At 41.8% G+C, this 21,167-nt stretch overlaps 1 protein-coding gene across 3 annotated transcripts in view; it reads right to left on the bottom strand.

Moving 5' to 3' along the window:
- Positions 1-20,436, bottom strand: part of N4BP1 (NEDD4 binding protein 1) — a 50,203-nt gene extending 29,767 nt beyond the window's left edge. Inside the window, exon 1 of one of the 3 annotated variants that reach the window (XM_064580996.1) lies at positions 20,023-20,436. In XM_064580996.1, the coding sequence (XP_064437066.1) occupies positions 20,023-20,220 (198 nt within the window). In that variant the 5' untranslated portion in view covers positions 20,221-20,436. The remainder of the gene's footprint in view (positions 1-20,022) is intronic. The other 2 variants (XM_045891154.3, XM_045891153.3) reach the window with 2 other exon arrangements.
- Positions 20,437-21,167: the final 731 nt, after the last annotated feature.

Below are 21,167 nucleotides of genomic sequence, written 5' to 3'. Positions count from 1 at the left end.
TTCACCTGTAGCCCAGCACAGTGAAGTATGCATCCTTCTCCTGGGAGATATAAATAATCAAAATCTTCCTTCAGTGGCACTGACTTCTCCACGCCATCATTCAGTCACTTCCGTAACTTAAAATCCCCTGGGTATAAATTTTAGAACACCACTATCATCCTTAACCTTGGTCTCCATTCTCTCTGCCCTCCCTTGTATGTTATAGCTATCACATAAATTACATGTATATATATTTGAAATCCCATTAGACTACGTTATAAATTTTGTTTTCAACCATTAACTCATTTTAAAGAACTCAAGAGGAGAAAGTAATCTATTATATTTATCCAGATATTTATCATTTCTGTCTGAAGCACTTCCTTTACCAATTCTTTTGGAGCAGGCTACTGGCAATGATTTCATTTTAGTTTTTCTGCAACTGAGAATTTTTATCATGCTTTATTTCACTTTCATTCTTGAAGGATAACTTCACTGGATAGGGAATTTTTGGTTAACATTTTTTTGTTTTGTTTTTTACGACTTCAAAAATATTGTGCCACTTCTCTGGCCTCTGTGGTTTCTGATGAGAAACCTGTACTCATTCTAATTGCTGTTACTCTACATGTGTTTTTCTCTAGATGCCTTCATAATTTTTCATTTGTCTTCAGTTTTCAGCACTGAGGTTATGACATCTGGATGTGGAAGTCTTGGAGCTTATTCTGTTTGTGTTCACTGAGCTTCTTAAATTACATGTTTACATCTTCTGCCAGGTTTTGGAAGTCTTCAGCCATTATTTCTCCAAATTTTTTTAGCGCCACACTCGTCTCCTCTCATTCAGATTGGATAACTTCTACTTTCTATCTTCAAACTCACTGACTCTTCTATCACCTACATTTTAAAATCAAGCCTATCCAGTGAGTTTTTAATTAAGGTTATTGTATTTTTCACTGCTAACCTTTCCATTTGGTTCTTTGTATCTTTTTTTTTTTTTTTAAAGATTTTATTTATTTATTTGAGAGAGAGAGAATGAGAGACAGAGAGCATAAGAGGGAGGAGGGTCAGAGGGAGAAGCAGACTCCCTGCCGAGCAGGGAGCCCGATGCGGGACTCGATCCCGGGACTCCAGGACCATGACCTGAGCCGAAGGCAGTCGCTTAACCAACTGAGCCACCCAGGCGCCCTCTTTGTATCTTCTATTTCCCTGCTGAAACCTTCTATTTTTTAATTACTTTTAAGAGTATTTGTGATTGTCTGTTGGAGCATTTTTATAATAGATGTTTTTAAAGTCTTTCTTAGATGGGGCACATGGATGGCTTAGTTGGTTAAGTGTCTGAGTCCTGATCTCAGCTCAGATCTCTTGATCTCAGGATCATGAGTTCAAGCTCCACATTGGGCTCCACAATGGGTGTGGAGATAGAGAGATAGACAGATCGATAGGTAGGTAGGTAAGGGACGCTTGGGTGGCTCAGTCAATTGAGCATCCGACTCTTGATTTTGGCTCAGGTCATGATCTCAGGGTTGTGAGATCCAGCCCCAAGTTGGGCTCTGTGCTTTGCAGGGAGTCTGCTTGAGATTCTCTCGTACTGCCCCGCCTTCCCCAGCTCGTGGGCATGCTCTCAAATAAATAAATCTTAAAAAAATAAAATAAAAAAGTCTTTGTTAGATGATTCTAACATCTGTGTCATCTTGGCATTGGTGTCTGCTGTCTTTTCTCAGGAGAGCTGATATTTTCCTTGTTCTTCACATGCCAAGTGATTCTGTATTGTATTCATTCTGAATATTATGAGACTCTGAGTCTTATTTAAATCCTAGGATGAACGTTGATACTTCTGTTCTAGCAGGTAATTGACCTAGTTAGATTCAGGCTGCAAGCTGCAACCTGTCTTCAGTAAGCTGTGATTCTAGTGTCAATTCAGTTTTTAAAGTCTCTGCGATGTTATCTGTATCTGTTCCGCATGTGTGCTACCAGAGGCCAATCTGGGACCTGGATGGTAGTTTTTCTGTTAGTTCAGTTTTCAAAAGTCTTTGTTATCCTGATGAAAAGTAGATCCACACATGTGCAGTTTAGGGATAAACCCAGGAGATCATCAACAAACTTTATGGAGTCACTTTTCTGAGCTCCTTCCTCTCTGCCATATTTTTAGTGCTTTCTGGTTCCCTGATGGTCTTTTTTTCAGTCCTCCAGTTAGAAAGCTGGGGCTTTGGTTACCCCACTTTGCCTTGCATTCTGCAGCTGTGCCTGGGTCATCCCAGAGGACACACACAGAGAAAGTAATGAGGCTGGCCCCATCCTCTTGAGACCACAACTCCACCAATTGGAGAGGAAGGTTATCCTCCCTCAGAATTTTGGTTCCTGCAACCTCCCCCTGCCACAGTCACAAGATTATCTGGAAGCTGGTATGCATTGGAATGAAGAAAATGGCCTTTGCCTTCTATTAGGTGCTCCTTTTTCTGACCCTGGAGCCCAAACTAGAGGGTTTCTCCTACTGCTCTTTCTATGCCTTGGTGCTCATTTCACTTCCAGGTTGAGCTGTGCTAAATTCAGGCTGGGGGACAAAAGAGAGGAAAAAATGGCAAACTCACCACTGGTTTGCTGGTGCTCTGAATTCTGGTTTTCTAACCCAGTCTGCCTACTGTTTACTTTTCAGAGCCCTCATATTAGCTGCTCCATGCATTCTATCCAGGTTTTCTAACTATATTCAATAGAAGTGCCGGGGTAGAGTATGCTTGTTCTATCTTCCTCAGAACTAGAATCTCCTGGCTTCCTGTTAATATTTAAGTAATGCTGCCTGTTTAGCATAAGTAAGTGTTTGGTTGAATCCACATGAGTCAAATACTGTTGAGACTACTGTGCAGCCACAGAATGAGAAAGTTGATCACACCCACTCAGTGGAATGCCAGCAATTATTAGCCAACCTGGAGAGAAGAGGTTTCTTCTCCAGATAAAAGGCTTCTAAAACAAGTATCCTCTCAAACAAGGGCTAACTCTCAAATTGATCCAAGTTGTAAAGCCCACCTAGCAACAGATCTTACCCAGACACAAGGCTTCCAACTAGTTTTTCAGATTCCATATGAAATATAAAAAGGACCCATGTCAGAATAAGATCTCAAATATGAAAGAGAGAAACCAATAGAATAGAACATAAAATAGAGCGAAACTAGGTACTGAATGTAGGATAGGAAAGGAAACTTCAACAAAAGTTTAATTAGTGCTTTCAAAAAGATATACGATGATAATGAATTCATATAACAGAAATCAAGATGCTAAAGAAAGACAAATAATCAAAATAAGAGTACTAGTAAATTAAGGATATGATGACCAAAATAAAAGTCAACAGAAGAATTTCAAAGACATAGCGAAAGAAATCTCTCCAAAAGTACCACAAAAAACAAAGTGCAAAACAGGAGGGAAAAGAAACTTTAAGGGTCCATACACAATATCCAAAATCCAAATAACTGACATTCCAAAAAAAAACCAAAACCAAAACCAAAACCAAAACCAAAAACAGAATGGCAATTAATAAAGAAGTATAACAAATAATTTCCTGGAACTAAAATACATAAGACCCATGTATGATCAGTGAAAAAGTTACATCAAATCCTGTTTGGGAACTAAAGCACACAGGTACTATCTTAGGGTCCCTAGAATATCCAAGCATGATTACTTTTTAAAGGCCCACAAGAAAAAAATCCTGCAGACAGGATGGGAACAGGGCACCTATAAAAGAATGACAATCGGAATATCAGGAATTCTCAACAGCAGATCTGGACGAATGGGGGAGAAAAAGGACAGCAATGCATTCAAAATTCTAAGGGAAAGTGATTTTCAATCCATAATTCTATACCATCCACATTAAAGACATTTCTAGACATGCTAAAAGCCAACAAAATTACTCCCACAGACTGTTTTCTTGAAAAACTATTTGAAGATGACGGCCACCAAAAATAAGGGAGATGAATAATTAGGAAATTCAATCCAAGACTGGCAAACGAAGTCCAAAAACTATAGCTGTGCGGCAAACAAGCTGAGCAACTAGCTGAGTGGAGGGAAGGAGGCTCAAGGGACGTTCTCCCAGAAAAGGAAGCTCAATGAATAGCTGATATAAAGGAGTATCTGTACAATATTAAGGGTGTGTTTAAATCATATTTCACAAGTAGATGAAAAGAGGGCAGATAAATTACAGTAAAAATTAAAAGCTGTATCAGAAGGAAAACATAATGTAATACAGTACTGGGCTTTGCAGTAATATTTACATAAGTCATATTACTACATAAACCTTGCTTCTTGCTTTAACTAAAAATAAAATAACTATACTGGTGTCTTAGTCTACTCAGGCTGCTGTAACAAAATACCAGACTGGGTGTCTTAGAAACAACAGAAATTTATTTCTCACAGTTCTGATGGCTGGAAGCCTAGGATCAGAGGGCCAGTGTGCTCCAGTAAGGGCTCTCTTTCAGGTAAAGACCTCTTGTTGTACTTCCACGTGGTGGAAGAAGCAAAGGAGTTCTCCCGGGCCTCTTTTATAAGGGTATTAACTTCATTTGCGCCCCTCCTGACCTAATCACCTCCCCAAAGCCCCACCTCCTAATACCATCATATCAGGCATTGGGATTTCATCATATGAATTGTGACAGAACCAATATTCAGACCACAGCAAATGGGAAAATGGGGGGTAGTTTTTGCCTCACTGATTTTTTTTGAAGATTTTATTTATTCATCTGAGATAAAGAGAGAGTGAGCGTGAGGGTGAGGGAGAGAGAATCTGAAGCAGACTCCACACTGAGTGCAGACCTTGATGAGGGGCTCGATCCAGGACCACGAGATCATGACCTGAGCCAAAACCAAGAGCTGGATGCTTAACCGACTGAGCCACCCAGGTGCCCCACCTCATCTATCTTAAAGAAAGTGGATAATGCCTAAAATTTATAAGAAATAGCAGTATATTTATAATTCTTTAGGTAACCATCAAAACAAACAGCTAAAAACTGTAAAAAGTAGTTGCCTTTAGGAAGTAGAAGGGACTGTTACTGTTTCTTATAAAAACCCTCAGTACTACTTTTTTGTTTTAACCATGTACATATATTATTTTGGTATACTCCTTATTTCCTAATTTTAATTAAATTTTAAAAATGGATACATAGCATGTTGTGATGCTATATTAGTGATAGCTTTGGTGTTAATTTTGTTTTGCTTCATTCTTATCTGACATTTAACATAAAAAATGTTAGCTGTTTTGAAATATTGTGATTCATCTCTGAAACAAACATTTTCCATTATTTCTGTTATTTTTCTGGATTGGTATAATCTTCAAGAAGAGCTATAACTAATTAATTGTGATTGTACTGATTGATTTAGGATGTTCTCAATCCTATGCAACAACAACAAAAAAAAAAGGTAAAAATTAAACTGGATGCTGAGATAAGACAGGTAACTGCAAAGATTAGTGAAAATCCTGATTTTGATTTTTTTAAATACTTTTTCAGTTAAAGGTTCATAGCAAAATTGAGAAGGTACAGAGATTTCCCATATTATCATTTAATGATAATTATAAAAGTTTGTATGTTTTTACCAACTTAATTTTATATATTTGAACCTACAGAAAATACATACTCTAAAATTGTAAATCTGATGTGTGATTTAGAAAAAATCAATTTACTTTTCATTGCTTATACAATCATTTCACAGCAAGAGATATTCTTGGGGATGTATCCAGATACTATTTAGATTACTATCTTTCAGAGAAAAAAAAAAAATTAAGTAAAAGTGAGATCCTCTGAAAAGATGACAGAGGGCCTCAGGAGAGCTCCGGTGGCTCTCAGTGTGTAAGCACCAGGAGGACTGGCAGAGAAATGCCCAATATAAGCAGAGTCATCTGACATTATTCCCCAAGAAACTAAAACTATTACTGCAAGATTAAATGCATAGTTTTGAGGGAGAGTTGTGCTAAGAGCTTGTTATAGCTTCACATGCACAAAACTATGTGTATACTCCCAAAAGAAAGGAGTAATTATCCCTTGAGATTCAGACTACCATTTTTTCATTAATAATTTACTCTTGTGAATTACTAAGTAGCAACAATGGATTTTTATATTCAAATTCAGAAGTGAACAATAAAGTATACAAGCGTACAATATTACTACATTCTAGATGTCTGGCCATCAGTTGCACTGATAAACATCTGTGGACCCAAATATCCATCATTTGCATTTGGCTGTATTTGGTTATCTGAACATTTGAATGTTAGGCAAAAACTGTCTCCCCCATCCTGCAATATTCATATTCCGTTTACTCTACTCAGGCTTTTAAGGGAAAAAAAAGGAGGGGAGGAGGCATCTGGTATATACAATAATAATTTCCCTTTCAATAGCAAAGTGACTTTCTATTATTCTACCTTCTACAAACTCAGCTCTTCTCAACTCTATTCTAACATTTCACAAATCCAGACAGAAGGTCCTGGCAACCTGTGCCCTTCAGAACCTATCTAAAATCAGAAAAGATCAAAGTGGCTACTCAAGAGTCTACAGGTTTGACCCGGGGAAAGGTTTCTCGGCACCACTGTTCACCATCTACCATCTCTTATCATGGGCGCACACGTGAGGGGCTTTGTCAGCTTGTGGCCCAGGTCACATATGGTTTGAAGCAGCTGGTTGAAAGTACAGAAGGAACAGAGGGCACTACCTACAGAGCCCATAACAGTAGAGGACAACGGACAGCACAGGTGCAAAAACAAATTTAAGGAAGACATGATGGTTAAAACCACAGCAACTCAAGATCAGGTAGCATGAGTGCAAATCTAACACATTTTGGCAGCCACCAGGAGCGTAACTGTGCCCTAGCACAACGTAACAGAAGACACTCAAGTGGGCCACAAATCATCGAGGAAAAAGAAACGATGCAGGCAAGGAAGCTCTTAATACATTAGAGAGATTCCTAAAATGTTTTGGAACAGTAGTTCTCATCTCTGGCTGCACACTTCAGGATTCTAAAGATTTCTTATATTTAGGAGACTCTTGCATAAATGGTATTGTATGTTATCTCTAAGAGAAAAAGAAAGTAGGAGGAGTAATGAGATTTTTAGACATTGACATGAATCCCAAAGAATATGTGTAAGTTCGAAGCACCATATAAGCCTTAGAAAAAAACAAGCTTTTTAACATCATTAATCTACAAATTTGTAACAGATCCATTGTAGGTATCTATCTGGCTATCTATATTAATAATATTGCTATAAAATGAATAACCATATTAGCCATTTTTCCAATGCACTTCCCACATTTGCTTTCTGTTCCATCTTTCTCTTCAATCTCATTTCTAAAATGTCTACCAAGTTCTTTGCCAGGAGGGGTGCCTTAACAGCTCCACAGGGAAGAACTTCCTTCATGCTCACTCTGAGTGTACTTCTTGAAACAGGACCAGGGGCCACACTCAGTATTTACCCTTGACTTCATCCCCATTCCTGTAAATCTCTGAAATTCTACAGCTTCCAAAACTTTCAGTTCTCCTGAACAGTTTATTCTTCACTCTTCCCAAATTATGTTCAGGTCCCACACTTCATTTGTTACTCTTCTCACTCTTAGTAAAATAAATTATTTTATCACAGTCCAAAGGCCAACATTTGTGAACCTCTTCAACTGCCTCTCCTTTTTCATCTAAAAAATTCTACCTTTCATTAATTTGTTCTCTCCTTCCTTCTGTTTCAAAGCCACGCCCCTTTCCCAGGTCTTGATTCATCACTCCCTTTTCACTCACCCCTGCCCACCTACAAACCTGTGTGGGTTTCCCTGATCCTACAGAACACTTCCTTCAGCCCTACTGCCTAAGCACGGGACTGCTCCATCTCTGTCTTCATTTCCACACTTTTTGAAAAAGTAGCCTAAACTCCATTTCACTGTCAACCCCTTGAAATCTGGATTCTGCCCCCATTCAAACTGAAACCGCTTTCTTGAAGCCAACCGTGACAACTACTGTCAAATGCAAAGGCCCCTTCCCCGTACTCCCCTACTCCGGCTCTCCGTAGCACGATATGGTTGCCCAACTTCTCCTTGACAAGTTATTTCCTCTCCATGCTTCGGAAATACTGCTAGCTGTCTACTTCCTATCTTTCTGACTACTTCCCAAAATCCTCTGCTGCCACTTCCTACTGCACCTTAAACGTATGCCTTCCCCAAGGTTCCTTCCTGGTCTTCTCCCTCAATTATATTCTCACAGACTCTTCAGGTTCCAACCGTAACTTTTACTTCTATGATGCCAACTCCAAATCTCCATCTCTAGCCCTTAAAACCAACAGGCTGCAAACTATCCATCCCCTGGGCACTTCTACTGGACTGTCCCGTCCCACAAGTGCCTCAAATTTAATGATCTGCATCAGAGCTCACAGCTCTCCACTTGTCTTTGGTCCAAGTTCCCTTGAAAATGAAACATAGTTGCCTGGATTCAAAGCTTTCTTTCCTTCTCATCACATGCAATTTTTCACAAATCTTGTCTCACATGAGTATTACTGCAACCAACTCTAAACCCTTCTTTCTGTTGCGAGTCTTGTCACACTCCACCCCCTAGTAACAGTATTGGTGACATGTGAAAGCACACCTGTTTCACTTCCTTACTCAAAAACTTTCTAAAGGTCCTCACTACATAGCATTAATGTTCAAGATCCTCAGAACCATATTCAAAGTCCTCTGTGGTTTGGATTTTAGTCCATTTTCTTATTTCTGCAGCCTACTTTAACCTTTCCTTCCTTATATTCATCCAAAAACACCTTTCAAGAACAGGGTGAGGGAGATGTTAATGTTTTCTACACACAACGGTTATCTCATTATTTGAACTACAGCATTTACACAACTCGACTAGACAGTGCGGGGCCTGGCCTTGGTTATTTAACACTGTGGTTCTCAACCAGGGATGATTTTGCTCTTCCTGGGGGCACTGGCTGTGTCAGGAGACATTTCTGATTGTCACCCAGATGGGGTGCTCCTGACATCTCAGGGGTAGAGGTCAGGGATGCTGCTAAACATCCTAGAAAGCACAATACAACCCCCACAACAAAATACTCTCTAACCAAAATGTCAATAGTGCCATTGTTGAGAAACCCTGAACTAATCAATGAATGTTGAACAAATATGCATTCAAAAAGAAACTAGTAACTTTGAGGGGCGCCTGGGTGGCTCAGTTGTTAAGCTTCTGCCTTCTGCTCAGGTCATGATCCCAGGGTCCTGGGATCAAGCCCCACATCGGGCTCCCTGCTCGGCAGGAAGCCTGCTCTCCCTCTCCCACTCCCACTGCTTGTGTTCCTGCTCTCGCTAACTCTGTTTCTGTCAAATAAATAAATAAAATCTTAAAAAAAAAAAAGAAAGAAATCAGTAAGTTTCAGAACACAGGCCAACATCCAGCCTAGTATCAATGATGTGGGTAATCCTGTAAAAGAGAAAATGGCCAAGATGACCAAAATGAGGTGGGGGGAGGGGTCCCATTTTAATAGTTTGTATAACATTAAGAAAGTTTTAAATACTCCAAAATAAGGCAAAAGGATAGCCTTTCGATCATAATGGAGCACTCTCTTTGGCCCACCCACAGAGTATTTAATTCTCTGGGAAATTTACCTTTGTCTGACATACCATTCATTACTCATTTGGGCCTAAACCGGGATGCTACGTATTAAAATGTAGATTTTTTTGTCCAGCAGAGATGCCAGTATCTCCATTTTTTACTGCTCTGAGAGGTATAAAGCAATCTGTATCTCATCAAGCAATTTTACTCCACCATTCTTTTAGTGTAAATACTCAGATCCTCAAATGCTCTCTGAACCAGTTTACATTACTGCTGGTTCCCTCACTCATGAGTTATCTGTCTGAAAGTCACGTTTACAGTTTTTTGGTTGTTTTTTTTTTTAACTTACACTTTGGCAGTTTATAGGACTCATGGAGATGTCCAAGTGGACTCACCTGCTTGGAGCTATTAAACTGAGTGGCCCACAAAGAGGACTGCATGGGTTGTATAAGCCCAACCATGTCTCATTTTGGGTCCCAGAGTGAATCCCAAGCAGGAAGAGAATTTTACTGGTGCTATTTCCTTGTTTTTTTCTTCTTTTGATTTTGTTTTCGTTTTAGAGTTCTTGGCCACATGTCCCTTTCTGCACCTGCACCATTGGTTACATACTACCAGGTCAGCCTCAACTACACCCTTGGTACACATGAACCTAGACTACAGTAATCTGATTTTACAGTCTGACCAAGGGATCTGTCAGTGGAGGATGAATCTATTTTCTACTGGATGACAGACTACAAGAAAATCTGGTTTTCGTCTTTTCTGTTTGTGTAAGAACATGTCTCAGAACCACTGAAAGAACAGCCTTTTTGAAATCTGGACCAGTTTTGTGTTTTTTGATTACTTCTGACGTATGGCTAAGACTGTGGAACCAGAACTCAAAGCTCTCTGCATGTTTTTATCCATAAAATGAGGAAAAGCCTTTATTTCTCATGGTGTGGGGCAGCTGGGTAGCTCAGTCGTTAAGCGTCTGCCTTCGGCTCAGGTCATGATCCCAGGGTCCTGGGATGGAGCCCCGCATTGGGCTCCCTGCTCCTTGGGAAGCCTGCTTCTCCCTCTCCCACTCCCCCTGCTTGTGCTATCTCCCTCACTATGTCTCTCTCTGTCAAATAAATAAATAAAATCTTTAAAAAAAAAATTTTATTTCTCATGGTGTGAGTATGAAATATATTCCTACCTCCAGGGGTATTAATAAATTAGAAAGTTTCTTTTTTTTTTTTTTTAAGATTATTTATTTATTTATTTATTTGACAGAGAGAGAGAGAGAGAGACACAGCGAGAGAGGGAACACAAGCAGGGGGAGCGGGAGAGGGAGAAGCAGGCTTCCTGCTGAGCAGGGAGCCCGATGCGGGGCTCAATCCCAGGACCCCGGGATCATGACCTGAGCTGAAGGCAGACGCTTAACGACTGAGCCACCCAGGCGCCCCTAAATTAGAAAGTTTCTTAAAGAACTGCTGTTCTAATTGGTTTATAGAGAATAACAAGCTTTTACATAAATCTATGTACCTAGAATTCCTAGAAAATAAATAAACATCTAATACTTACGTTAGCCTTTTAAGGACCCAAAGAAAAAAATCTCACAAATTCATAGAAACTGACACTTCAAAAGAATTTTTATTTAAGAATCCTAATTCATGTAATGAAAATAATCCTTAGGTCAGTTTGATTTGATAATTTTAATGCTAATTTAAAAACAGATGTCCCTTTCCTGATTTCATCAGTGTAGAATACAATGCATGCATATATTTTTTTTAAAAATAAGACTTTTTTTTTTTAAATGAAGAAGACACATCTGAACTTTCTAAACTTTGCTGGCTTGCCAATCAGATAAGCTAATATTACTCATGATTACTCACATTTATAATTAGGAAAAATACAAGCTTATATGTTCAACTAAATTGAATTATAACACTGACAACTTTCGTAATATAAGAAATTATATGCTATTCAGCTGTCAGCATAAGCATAATTTTCAATATCCTTGTTAACTTTAAAACTTTGATTGGACTAACAGTAAATGGTTAACGAAGGTCCTCTTTAGATACATCATTAATTTCCAAATGAGTCAGACACCAAGTGCAATTTAAACACATACACATACAGGCTTTCTAATAAAACCACAATGTCATTACGGCACCCAACAAAATGAACAGTGATTCCCTAGTACTGCTAATACTCAGTCTATGCTTAATGTCCTTTTCCAGTTGTTCTGCTCTAATTATTCTGATTTTTTCACCATAATTACACAATTTTTTGCCCTATCCAGTATTTCACATATATAGAATCATACAATATACAGTCTTATAAAAGTCTTCTTTCACTCGGCTTATCTTTGAGGTTCATCCACATTAGTGCTATGCAGTATACAGCTCTGAAAGCATTAACTCCTAAATTATCCTTGGGGTTTCCCAAAGGTCCCCAGCAATCAGTCACAAAGATTTGTCTTTTACCTTCTAACAAGAAGGATGCTAAAACTAGGTGACTTATTTCCGGGTACTCCATATTTCTTAAGTAGTGTAACACTATTAAGTTGTGTCAAATCAAAAAGGAAGTCTGGTTTCTTCTACTTTTTCATGGCAATGTGGTTATTTGCGTAGGGATCAGTGACAATCTGTCCTCACTTTAACTAGGATAAAATTAGACAAATTCAATGTGCAACCCAGGCCATAACTAGAATGCTTATTTACGAATCCCGCTGGATCAGATATGGCAGCATCACTATTACAAAACAAGGACTGTAGTTCATGTATGGAACCAGTGCTCAGGGAACTGCTCTGGTAACTGCTCTGTGGCATACAGGGTCCCAGCCTTACATATAGTATAAAGAAAGTCACTTCCTGACAGGCCAGAAATGTTAGCATATTTTGGGAACCTTAAGAGAAGAAGTCATGCAAATGTATAGATACTATAGGTGAAATATGGAAAGATGATTTTCTTGATTTTTTTGGAGGTCTGTTTCCTAGCTTTAGAATAAAAGAGCCATAAAAGGCAATTAAAAATGAAAACCACCTGGCTATTAAAAATGCAACAGAAGGTTCCCTGTGAAATTTTCATAGAGGATAATTCTCCAGGTTTACTAATTGCTAATATCTCCTGCCATATTCCAAATACAATGCAGCTAGTCTATATGCATGTGTTCTATGATCAAGAGTCGTCCTTGGAAGTTATTTATGATTACAGGAGACACAACAAAAATTACAGAAACTCAGGAAGTAAGGTAAAAGAATGGCTGCATGTCCTTTCAATGTCATGCCAGAGAACTGTCTAGGAGGCCCAACCAAGGATTATTTCCTATCTAGGGGTGCACTGTCTGACAGAACTTCTGGACAAAACAGCACAAACGTTCTCTAACTGCACTGCCCCACACTGGTACACACTAGTCACACGTGGCCATGGAGCACCTGACATGCAACTGAGAAAGTAAGTATTTCACTGAACTCTAATTTAAATAGCCACGTGGTAGTGGCTACATACTGGATATCTCTGGACTATTTTTGTACAGCCCCCAGGATAAGAATTGTTTTTACCTTCAAAAAGGTTGTAAAAAAGCAAAAACAAAAACAGAGTATGAGACAGACACCTTGTATAGTCCACAAAATCTAAAATATTTATTATGTGGCTCTTTACTCATCAACTAATGTAAATTACTAATTCTCTCAGCACTAAACTGAACAAAAAACCTTCTCCAAGTCAAAGGGAACCTCTTAAAATAACAAATAATTCTGTTTCTTTAAACAAAAAGTTTCCGGGCGCCTGGGTGGCTCAGTTGGTTAAGCGACTGCCTTCGGCTCAGGTCATGATCCTGGAGTCCCGGGATCGAGTCCCGCATCGGGCTCCCTGCTCGGCAGGGAGCCTGCTTCTGCCTCTCCCGCTCCCCCCTCTTGTGCTCTCTCTCTCTCTTTCTCTGTCTCAAATAAATAAAAAAAATCTTAAAAAAAAAAAAATTAAAACGTTTCCTATGTTGTTTCCATTTGACATAACTTACTAAAAAAAACAGTTCTTTAATTAATTACTCTAAGTATTCCCCTCCCCCATAATTTTGGCTTTGAAATGCAAGACTTCTAACTTAATACCGTTACATTAATTTAGTAAAAAGCCAACACAGAACAAGATGTTGTCCTTGATTTAATTAAAACCCTACAATACTAGCTGGTAAACAGGGAAGAGGAAACTACGGTCATGAGCAATCACTTTGACCCCAGTATAACCGGTGTGAGTATCCCTTATTTCAACATTCTGGTATAACCCCAAAATATTAACCATAAAAAGAAACTGAACAAACCACCATTTCTTAAGAAGATGATTTCCACAACTATCGTGAGTTAAAAAAAAAAATCATTCTAGGAAATGAAAGAGGCCACCCACCACCACCTTTCTGGTAAAATCAAAACAAAAACTCCATGTCACTACCCAGTATTACATCTACAAATTATTTCCTCCATGAACAAATCTACTGTTCAAGAATTCATTCATGAAACCAGGTACCAAGCTCTCCTAACAGAAAAGGAAATGAAACAATACAGTGTCCATTTTAACCCTCTGAAGTCAATGCAGTAATGGGCCACTTCTACTCGAATTCCATTTTTTTTTTTTTTAATCCTTATCTTTCTCCTCTCTTATACTACAAACATGTAAGTAAAAACCCTAAGGACAACTGCCAACTCTTCAACCTTCTTTCTCCCTCTCTTTTTCTCTTCCTTACAAATTAAAATGGATCAGATGTTTAGTCTACCTTAGCATAGTTTCTTGGGTGTACTATAATTTCAGTGTTTAAGATTTATCAGTCCTCCAAATCCTTTTTTTTTTTTTTTAAAGATTGTATTTATTTACTTGTCAGAGAGAGAGCGAGAGAGTGCACAAGCAGGGGGAGTGGGAGAGGGAGAAGCAGACTCCCCACTGAGCAGGGAGCCCAATGCAGAACTTGATCCCAGGACCCTGGAATCATGACCTGAGCTGAAGGCAGAAGCTTAACCAATTGAGCCACCAAGGCTTCCCAGTCCTCCAAATTATTCTTTTAAGTCCTCCAGACTGGTGTTCCGGCTATGGCTCATGGTGGCTACTCACTGTTATGAGGTAACGCCTAAAACACCAACTGATAGGCAATTGTGGTTAGCAACCTAAAGGTTCATGGAAAAACTGTACAAGTAGTCATGCCATTTGTTTCCCATTACTCCCTCCTGTTTTGTTACCCTCCAGGACAGGCTCTGGGATCAACTAAACTAACGTTAGCACCCAATTCACTACTATGGACCTTGTTGACCTCAGCACTGTTATCTCCAGATGCCTCACACTTTAATCCCCTCTATCTTCTCAATTCTCTTAAGTTGAAGGGAATACTTCCATTCATACCCAGACCACTGAGGCACCACTCCTTGGTTCTCAGAATTTCTCCATATCCAAGATTCCAATCTCTGAAATTCCTCCCTAACTACAACTTCCACAATTCTCCAATACTCACTGAACTTGCCCTATCTATATGATTCCATGAGTCTAGGAGGGGACAGGGTCTAAGGTCTTATTCCTTCCTTTGTTCTCACAGTTCATTATGCCCCTTTCTGCCTTCTCCTCTCCAGTCTGAACCTCTCTGGCTGTCAGTTCACTAAAAGTAGAAGGTTCTTATGTATTTTTGGATTGTTCTAACCCAAATAATGCTGACTACTCAGAAGCATTGCCTGGGCCCCATTCTGCCTTGTTCAATTACACCTTGGATTCCTTTAGTCCTTGGTGTGTTGCCTTCACAATACCCGGAGTGGGGGAAATCATCACCTACTGAAGAACTTCTGGATCAAGTGATAGTGTAAATTCAGCCATTTAACTTTCCCTGGTCCTTACTTCAGTTCCAATCCCTTTTTGTTCTCTTCCAATGCACTTCCAAGTTCCACTGTATCCACCCTAACACTCCACCATCTTCAAGCTCCCACCCTCCCTCTCTAGGCATGAACTGGTATCTTACTTTATTGAGACAGTACTACAGGCCATGAAGGTGTTCAACTGCCCTCTTCACCAAATGGGAGAGGGGGTAGCATATCATCACTCATCCTGTCTCTTATATCTAAAGAAGAGGTCCTAAAAAGCTGAACCTGGTCCTCTGACATGTTTGGTTTAGCATGCATGGTTGCTTTTTGCTTTTAACATATACACTTTTAAAAGAATACATTAATGCAAATTTTATTGAGATATCATTCACAGCATGCATGGTTTTTAAAACATAAATCAGTTGCCTCTTAAAAAACAAAATAGATTTAACATTATGAAATCCAAACCCCTGGCTTTTCTCAGATAATGAGATGAGACATCACTGGGCCCCTACTATGCAACTGGCTAATACTAAGCATTGGCAGTTACCTTTTCCCACAAAGCATGAGCACCTTATTCACCAGGTCCTCCCTACCAACCAGCTGCTGCCACATGCAGTCTCTCTACGTGGACCCATGGAGCATGGAATTTGTGGCTCCCAGAGCTAAAGGAAGAGTTCTAACTTCTTGCTCCCAGGGCTGAGATCTTTTCAGCCTCACCCCTCCCCACCACTGTCTGACTCCAAGGACCCCACCCAGGCATTGCATCTTTGATCTCTCTATGAATGAGGCAGCATCAAGTCAGTACCTACACTTCCTCTCTGAAATCCAGTCCTCAACCTCCTTTGATTCCACAACTTCGGCCACCCCTGACTTCAACCCCCTCCTTCTGGGCCCCCACGTACAAAGTTCTCCACTGGTTTTCTGCTCTTTGAGACATCGCCTCTCCAGCCCTCGTGGCAATGTCACATTGCCATAAAAGTCACTAAACACCCCCAATTTCTACCCTTACATCAACACAAACCAGCAATGGACCACACTGAGAAAAACAAGCCTAGACGTATAAACACTGACAATGGAGATATTTCTTAGAAATGTAAATCTGATGGCAGCACTCCTGTTCTCACAACACTTCCGTGACTCTCTACTACCTGCCTGCTTGGTAAAATCCATGTTCTTCTGCAGGCCCCAAGTACCTGCGACTTGGCCCCTTTCCACCAGTCTACTGCTAGATTTGAGAAATCAGTGATAAACTAGCACTATTTCATATCCCTGTGACTTTACACATGCTCTTCCCTCTGGAAAACTCTTGTTCATCCTTTAACACCCAGTTAGGCAGAACAACCTTTTTCTCCTGTATTACTGTAAACACCTTGCACATATATCAATTGTTAACATGTATCAAACTGTACTATTTGTTTCCAAGTTTGTCTCCCCTACTAGGCTGTGGATTACCTGAGGTCCAGAGGCAACCATTAGTGAACTTCCTGACATAAATTTTCTTTAAATGTTGGCTACCTGGCCCCACCAACAGGTCAAACAACATACCCACCATCCTTCCTGACACCAAGGTTTAAAACCTCTCCCTCAATCCCTACATCCACTCAGTTGCCAAATCCCAGTGAAAACTGTCACCTACCCATGTCCAGGTTGGAACATGTCTTTTCCACAGTTGGGTCTTCCTGCCTTCCAACTAAAGAGAAGACAAGTCCTTCTTCTCTCAAAAATCCTCACTGACTACTTATTGAATAAGGCCCAATGGCTTAACCTGGCATTTGGGTCCCTCAAGGCTCTGACACTTCCTACCAAGATATTCTGTGTGTTTTTGGACTTCAAGCCTTTGCTCACAACTACCTCCACCTGGGAATGTTATTGGCTCTTCAAAGCCCGGCTCAAGTGCTGTCTCCCCCAACACATTTCCCCTTTGACAAAAGTGGCCACTTTTCTAGAGCGTGTCTTTGTTGTAAACCTAGGACATTATCACTTTCTACCTGTAGGCCCCATTCTCTCTAGCCAATGGAGCCCTAACAAACTAAATCTCCACATTCTCCTCTACTCTAGCATTAGCTAAATGCCGTGAAAGAGCAGGAAAACAAAGTAAACCATCCGAAGGGACCCAAAAAACAGTTGCCTGTATCTTATCTTAATCAGGACTCTACCTACCAGCTAGTTTAAACAATTCTTATTTACTCTAAATTTTCCTTCCCCCAAACTTTCTCCTCCTCCACAACTTAACTTAAAATACTGTAGATGTTGAAGTTTGCTTTCCTGTTCTTAATTTTTAAGTTAATGTTTTTTTCTTCCTCAAAACAATGTAAAACAAACTCCAAAACCAATGAACAACTATGGCATTCAATGCTTACCCATGAGTCTCAAGGAAAAAGAAACAGGATTTCTTACAAGTGGGAGGACTGGATTATGAGTAACACACATCACAAAGATATATGGGCAAGTGACACTTACTACCAAGATATTGTTAAGACACACCTTTACCAAATAGCTTATGCTAAACTGCGTGGCAGGACAAGCAAGAGAACAGGAGTTGGGACGGTCTGGCGGAATATGCCAGGTTTTTCTGTAGAGCAAAAGAAGCACTTTCCACACTTGGGATGAGTCTTGAGTAAAGCTGAACTAGGAGCGGGTGAAGCACAAGTAAAAGCAGTGAGACTAGTCAGACAACAGGAGAGGTTTAAGCTTGAGAGTTGCTATGACAGAGAATGGGAAAATAAGGTGGGACTGGACTAGTAAATGCTTTGTAAATCTCCAGAGGAGTTTAGAGTGAATGAGATAGGCAACAGGAGGTCCTCGGAGGTCCCAGGGCAGGAAAATGATTTTCTGTGGGAGGATCAGTTAAATGCAAGTTGTACTAGGGAGGGAGGGAAAGAGGGAGGAACGGAGTGAGGGCAATGAACTAAGGGAGGGGCACATACCAAGAATGAAGGTCTTAATTGCAGCAGAGGCAATGGAAAGGAGAGGAATGAGTGCATCTAAGAGATTTTCAGAAGCATTAACAGGACTTAGTCATGTCAAACCTTTTAGCTCTGGGGAGTGGGAAGAAATTCGGTAGCTAGGGAGAAAAGAATGAGGGGCCCAGGAAGCTAAAAATTAAAAGTTAGGGGGTGCTTGGCTGGCTCAGTCCATAGAATGTGTGGCTCTTGATTTCAGGGTCTTGAGTTCAAGACCCACTTTGGGCATGGAGCCTACCCTAAAAAATTAAAATAAAAAAAACACTTAGAAAATTAAAAGTTAGGGGGAAAATTAAAAGTTAGGGTAAAGATTAAGCACAGGAAAGCAAACCTGATTCAACATCTTCAATGTTTTAAATTATGCTGTGGAGGGCGCCTGGGTGGCTCAGTTGGTTAAGCGACTGCCTTCGGCTCAGGTCATGTCCTGGAGTCCTGGGATCGAGTCCCACATCGGGCTCCCTGCTCGGCAGGGAGTCTGCTTCTCCCTCTGACCCTCTTCCCTCTCGTGCTCTCTGTCTCTCATTCTCTCTCAAATAAATAAATAAAATCTTAAAAAAATAATAAAAAATAAAAAAAAAATTATGCTGTGGAGAAGAATCACAGTTAAGTGTCCTATCTCTTCTGAAGATATTAAAACAAAAAGCACCCAGGCTTTTTTATCTAAGGGAGTCAGGAATTACAGCATATCTAATTCTCCAAGTACACTGTGAAATTTCTCAAGTGGGATGCCAAAAAAGGAGCATTTTCTTCCCAGCCAGAGGGCTCATCATTTGGGAGACAGGTATCAAGAACAAGGGCCCTAAATCTGAATCCTGGTTCCCCCACGTACTAGATGGGAAAACCTGGAGAAACTTGGCCACCTGGGAAAGGGGGGGATGTGCTTTGTTAGTTTCTTGGCTTGGGAAGGAAGGGGAATAGTTGAAGGTGTTGCGTAGGTATGAGCCTGAAATGCTGATTTTGAGAGAAGGTGAGTCACCACTTGCAGAGTTTCAGTTTCCCCAGCTGTTAATTTAGAGAGAGGAAGATAATAAAATCTACCTCAGTGGATTTTTTAAGAGCTGCAACAGATAATCCTTAAGTGTTCAGCATAACGTCTGATGTGCTATAACCATTAAATGTTAGTTGAACATAACATCAATACAAGAAATAATGCTCTTTTTAACACTATTATTAAACATCCTATCTCTTCTTGATATTCTGTGTATTTTACTACTAGAATGGTTTTGTCAGACTCTCAAAAGGGACTGAAATCCCAAAAAGGTTCAGAACCACTGTACTGGAGGCCTGGGAAGAGAAAGGTGGCTGATGTGGTGGACAAGGAGGCTGTGGGCCCTGATACCAGGCCCTGCGCACCATTCCAGGGCCGGGAGGGAAAAGACAACAGGCAGCATTCGCAGCGTGCTCACTCCACGGCAGCCACTGAGCTCTGCGCTTTACAACAGCACCTACTCCACTCCTCGCGACAGCCCTCCGAGGGAGATCCTTTCGTCAGCGCCACTTTACAAATGGGGAAACTGAGGCGCCCCAGGACTGAACCGCTAGCCCAAGGTCACATGGCTCGAAAAGCTGGGAACGCAGGTCCGTGGACTCTGAAGGCTGCGCTCTTACCCACGGCGCTTCGCTGCGTCCCCGTACGAAGGGCAGGCAGGAAAGGGGTGGGGGCGCCAGGCAGCCCGGCTGAGCCGAGGCCGCGGGGGCCGGGCCGCGGAAGGCGGGCGCGCGGGGGCGGCGACGGGACTCACCTTGGCGCTGTGCACCGCCTCCTGCGCCCCGCGGAGCTGCAGCCAGATGCGCGCGGGCAGCGGTTCTTCAGCCCCGAGCGCGCCGAGCACCGCCAGGCTCACGCCGAACAGGCCCTCGATGCGGCCGCGGCTCCGCTCCAGCAGCGCCGCCTTCTCCGCGGGCGCCGTGAACTCGTCCAGCACCGCCCGGGCCGCCATGGCGGGCGCGGCCTCCCGCGGCGGCGCCGGGGGCCGGCGGCGGCGACGCCCCCTCAGCGTGCTGCCGCTACACCCGAGCCCGTCAGGCGGCGTCGGCCGTCGCGGCCGCCTCGCCCCCGCCCGCGCCCCGCCGCCTGCCCGCAGGCCCAGCTACACCATCCCTGCACGGCCGCCGCAGCTTGGCAACTGCGGGAAGAGAACCCCTCCGCCCCTTCGCCGCCGCCGCCGCCGCCGCCGCGGGCAGGGCCCCGCCGCCGCGCATGCGCCCAGCCTGCCGCCGTCATTGATGCTCGCCGCCCCCCAGGGAAGGAGGGAGGGCGGAGGCGACGGAACTCGACGTCACGCGCGGTGGCCATGTTTGTTGAGGGCAAGGCGACGGCTACGGAGAGGGGCCCGGTTGGCCTTCTTTGGTGAGGGCAGAACGCTTTTGGGTGACCTGATGGATGGTGAATCTCTGGTTTTACAGATGGGGAAATTGAGGCTCTGAATCAGTGGACGGGACTGACCCAATGTCACAAGGGATGTGGCTTGTCTTGAGACATCTTGAAGCCCAAACTAGGGCTCTAGCAATTGAAGTTTTCTAGCTTCTGAGTAACTGATAGGCAGATGGTCTCCCTCTCTCCCTTCCTCTCTCCCTTCCCACCTTCCTCCCTCCTTTCCTTCCTTCCTCCCTCCCTCCCTTCCACCCTCTCTTCCTCCCTTCCAGCTTCTCAGTAATTGCTAGGCAGATTTCCTTCATTCCTCCCTCCCTCCTTCCCTCCTTCCCTCCTTCCCTCTCACCCTCTCTTCTTTCTCTCTACCTACCCATCTTCTTCCTTTCCATTCCCTTCCCTCTTTTCTTTCCTATTGCTCTTTTGGTAAAAATGGTAACAAGAAGAGAAGAAAATGGGAATAATAAATATGGAGAATTGAAGAGCAAAGAAATGATTAAAAAATTCAAGAGAGTG

Source organism: Mirounga angustirostris, unplaced genomic scaffold, assembly GCF_029215605.1.
Source record: "Mirounga angustirostris isolate CCGP_5_RB_7025 unplaced genomic scaffold, mMirAng1.0.hap1 SCAF_16, whole genome shotgun sequence".
NCBI classification, from domain to species: Eukaryota; Metazoa; Chordata; class Mammalia; order Carnivora; family Phocidae; genus Mirounga; species Mirounga angustirostris.
Note: the sequence above shows the minus strand (reverse complement) of the source record. Positions and strands in the feature narration are given on the sequence as shown.